This window comes from Gastrolobium bilobum, unplaced genomic scaffold (assembly GCF_033153095.1).
Source record: "Gastrolobium bilobum isolate Gb01-03AN ecotype WA unplaced genomic scaffold, APGP_CSIRO_Gbil_v1 utg13105, whole genome shotgun sequence".
Lineage (NCBI taxonomy): Eukaryota > Viridiplantae > Streptophyta > Magnoliopsida > Fabales > Fabaceae > Gastrolobium > Gastrolobium bilobum.
In genome coordinates, this window is record NW_026896358.1 from 190,537 (window position 1) to 195,105 (window position 4,569).

The window sequence follows — 4,569 nt, forward strand, 5'->3', positions numbered from 1 at the left end:
CAGAGGTATGATTCATGAGCTCACATGTGTTGATACCCCTCAACAAAACGGGGTTGTTGAAAGAAAAATCGTCACCTCTTTGAAGTTGCTAGAGCACTACTTTTCCAGACATATGTTCCTAGTTCTTATTGGGGAGAAGTCGTGTTAGCTGCAACCTTTTTGATCAACCGTTTACCTTCACGGGTCCTTAACAATACCATTCATATTCATTCCATGACTTCCTTTTTTCCTTATGTTCCCATATTGCAGAGCCTGCCACCAAGAGTGTTTGGATGTGTTGCCTTTGTCCATGTTCATAAACAACATCGGAGTAAGTTAGATCCTAGGGCTCTTAAGTGTGTCTTCCTTGGTTATACCCCTTTTAAAAAGGATACAAGTGTTATCATCCACCAAGTCGAAATTTTTTTGTTTCTATGGATGTCACCTTTCAAGAATCTGAATCTTATTTCCCGGGTCTTCATCTTCAGGGGGAGAACAGTGCTTCAGAAGACTCATCTCCTTCCTTCTTTGAGTTTGGAACAGTCTTGTCTACTCCTACACCTCTTCCTAGTGTGTCTGCTCCTGGTGTGTCAGAACCTTCAAATACACCTGAGATACGAAAGATTTTGACACCTGAATTGGTATATCAGAGGAGGAAACAACCCATACTGTCTCACCAGCAACCTCAATCGTCTGAACCACTGGTAAGTCCTGAATCTCCTGTTTCTTCTGAATCTCTTGTTTCTGATTCTAATATTATTGCCTCTCATGATTTGTCTGTTTCTTCTGATATCTCTAATGACTTACCCATTGCTTCTGCTTCTGATGACTTACCTATTGCCCTAAGAAATGGGAAAAGATCTTGTACCAAGAAATCTTGTTCCTTCTGTTCCTCTTGTACTCAATATTCTATCTCCCATTTTGTTTCTTCTACTAATCTTTATGTGCAGCACAAAAGCTTTGTTTCAGCACTAGATTCTATTTCAATCCCAAAATCATTACATGAAGCATTGAAATATGGGAATTGGGCTCAAGCCATGCAAGAGGAGATGAATGCGTTGGAGAAAAATAAAACATGGGAGGTTATTGATAGACCCAATGGAAAGAAAGCAGCAGGGTGCAGATGAGTTTATGCCCTGAAGTATAATTCTGATGGCACTCTTGAGAGATATAAAGCTCTATTAGTCGCCAAAGGTTACACTCAGACCTATGGCATTGATTATGAAGAAAACTTTGCTCCAGTTGCAAAGATGAATACGGTGAGTCTTGTTGTCCCTTGCTGCTCATTACATTTGGGATATAAATCAATTTGATGTGAAAAATGTTTTCCTTAATGGTGAGTTGGAAGAAGAAGTCTACATGGAAATCCCTCCTGGTTTTGATTCTGTGAATGGAGAAAATAAAGTTTGTAGATTAAAAAAGGCCTTGTATGGATTGAAGTAGTCACCTCGTGCCTGATTTGGAAGATTTACTAAGGTTATGATGACCTTAGGATACAAACAAAGTCAAGAAGATCACACTCTTTTCTTTAAGCACTCCCAAGATGGGAAGCTCATTGTGCTCCATGTATATGTTGATGATATTATTATCACAGGTGATGATTTTGTGGAGAGACATATTCTGCAAACAAGACTAGCATCTGAGTTTGAAATTAAAGACCTTGGAAAACAGAGATATCTCCTAGGGATAGAAGTAGCTCATTCTAAAAAAAGAATTTTTATCAGCTAGAGGAAATATGTTCTTGATCTTCTCAAAGAAGCAGGAAAGCTCGGGTGTAAACCCTCTAATACTCCTATTGAGTAGAATCATAAGATAGGCTATGAAGAGGAGAATCCTCCAGTTGATAAAGGACAATATCAACGGCTAGTTGAGAAATTGATATATCTGGCTCATACTAGACCAGACTTAACTTATGTTGTTAGTGTTGTCAGTCAGTTTATGCATGATCCAAAGGAGAAACACATGCAGACAGTGAAGAAAATTCTTCAGTATCTTAAAGCTACTCCTGGTAAAGGACTGTTATTCCTACGTAATGGAGATCTTTCTTTAGAAGTCTACACTGATGCTGATTATGCTGGATCTGTGACTGACTGTCGTTCTACCACTGGTTATTGTATGTTTCTTTGTGGTAACTTGGTGACGTAGAGAAGTAAGAAACAAGATGTGGTTGTCAGATCAAGTGCAGAGGCTGAATTTCAAGCTATGGCTCAAGGTATCTATGAGTTACTGTGGCTAAAAATTGTACTTGATGATCTCAAAATAAAATGTGAGAGACCTATGAAGTTGCTATGTGATAATAAGTCCGCTATTTGTATAGCTCATAATCCAGTTCAACATGATCGGACTAAACATATTGATAGCGGGTTGATTACCACTCCATATATTCCCACTGGACGTCAATTAGCTGATGTGTTGGCAAAGGAACTTCCTTCAGACAGATTTCAAGAGCTTACTAGCAAGCTGGGAATGATAAATATCTATTCCTCAGCTTGAGGGGGAGTGTTGTAAATAATAGTTATTTTCTTATTTATTAATTTATTTGTTGTATTGGGCCAATCCCATTAGGTCAAATATTAGGTCTTTTATTCTCTATAAATAGAGAACCCTGGCAAAAAAATTTATTTATTGCAATTTAATTAAATAATTACGCATTTATTGCAGTTTGGAGAGTATTTACAGATGTATTGCACAATGTGACGCCCCATTGAGGTGTCTCTCATGAAGGAGAAGACGCCCAAAAGGGGCGTCACATTGTGCAATACTATAAATACCCCCACTTTCCTTTTCACTCCTCACTCATTCACCACTCTCTAACCTCTCTAACCACGGTTCTTAGTGAAGCTCTGCCGACTTAGGTAAGGTCGTAATACCTCCTCTGTATACGTTTAAATTACGGTGGTAGTTAGTAACGCATGTTAGGATTGATCGTATATAGACTGAGAACATTAGGATAGTCACTTAGAAATTTTGTGCAATGCTATGAATGTTGTAATGATACTTCCCTTTTTTTGTTACGTAGTTCATATTATTAATATTTAATTATGCATTAGGGTTCAGCGTATTAATTAGTGATTTAGTAAATAGTGATAGCGACTTCGTAAATTTTGTATGTATGATGTTATTAATGCGGGAGTTTATTCATAATTTTGTAGTCATTTAGGTGTGATGATTAGTACATATTTATGAAGTTATTAGTGACCTAGGGTTAAGTATTCTGTAAGTATTATATTACTTTTGTCCAAAGTATTTTTATTATTTAATTACAAATAAATTATTGTATCGTGTCAATGAGTATACCTAAATTCTTTAACATCCGCTTTAAACCTTCATTCTGAAACTTTTGATTGAAGTTGCTTGCAATATGACGATTACAAAAGACGTGCTATGCATTTGGTGGCTGCCAATTAGGGTTATTCTCCACAGCAGATACTATGCTACGATGCCGATCGGAGATCAAACATATGTTTGACATGTCAGTAACATGAGCACGAATATTAACAAGAAAATAGTTCCATGCATCCAAGGTCTTGCCTTCAACGATGGCAAAAGCAATCGGTAAACATTCATCATTACCATCTTGGGCTGTGGCCACCAACAATTTGCCTTTGTACTTCCCATATAAATGTGTTCCATCAATTTGAATGACGGGTTTGGCAAATTTGAACGCCTCACAACACTGTCTAAACGTCCAAAATATGCGATGAAACACCTTCTTTCCAGTAACTAAGCTCTGCTCTGCATAAAGATCATTTGTTTGGATATTATAAAATGAACCTGGAGAAAAGCGCAGCATGTATTCGCACCACTTTGGCAAAAAAGCGTACGATTCCTCCCAATCACCGTACATAATTGCGATCGCTTTCTGCTTCGCATACCACGCCTTTCTGTAGGAAACTTTAAAGCCATATTTAGCGGTTATCCTTTCTTTCACCAAAGAGATTGACACAGATGGTTCTTCCTTTATCATTCCTGCATTGAAGAGGACCCAGACTCGATAATAGCTCACAAATTTAATTACACAGCAGTACGTAAACGTTGACATGTCATTACGGTAAATAAATACGTACCTATGACGAGATCTGCAATAACGTCCGTATCGAGTTGTCTATGTCCCTGCGAAATGTGCTCCTTCAAACAATTGTGTTTTCCACCCCATCTCGTAATCATCCAATTTTCATCAAACACTGGTTTCATGGCCCTAACGCGCCACGGGCAACCCTTATCATACGCACAACATTTCATGGATAACTTTGCAGGCGTGCTCTCAATTACAATTGCTTCTTGATGCTCCCTAATGAGGAGGTTCTTAAGTGCCATTTGGACATCTTTTTTTGTTGCAAATTCTTGATTGACAAATAAATTGTCACCCAGTTGCCACGAACCTTGTATTGAACCCGATTTTGAGACCGTACCATCAGTGCAAGATTCTTGTTCGCTCTGATAACTCCAATCAATGTAGGAATAATGCGGAATTCCTTGCCAAAAAGGAATAACAGCTTCGTCACCTGCAACTGCGGATTGTAACTTATTAATACAAACTTCCTAATTCAGGTATTAAATCAGGTATGTACTCAACTATATACACATTAT

The 4,569-nt window shown here is 38.0% G+C and overlaps 1 protein-coding gene across 1 annotated transcript; it reads right to left on the bottom strand.

Moving 5' to 3' along the window:
- Positions 1 to 3,361: 3,361 nt before the first annotated feature.
- Positions 3,362 to 4,173, bottom strand: LOC133299318 (uncharacterized). Its single transcript, XM_061498771.1, has 2 exons — positions 4,047 to 4,173; positions 3,362 to 3,948 (listed from the first exon to the last, which is right to left on the bottom strand). Exons 1-2 carry the CDS (start codon positions 4,171 to 4,173, stop codon positions 3,362 to 3,364), a joined length of 714 nt encoding a protein of 237 aa, XP_061354755.1.
- Positions 4,174 to 4,569: the final 396 nt, after the last annotated feature.

Bases quoted from the DNA above. Each gene is read 5' to 3' on its own strand.
- LOC133299318 (XM_061498771.1), bottom strand. From the start codon at position 4,173: ATGAAACCAGTGTTTGATGAAAATTGGATGATTACGAGATGGGGTGGA. The intron at 3,949-4,046 runs GTACGTATTTAT...TCTTCAATGCAG, and splicing joins TATTGCAGATCTCGTCATAG to GAATGATAAAGGAAGAACCA.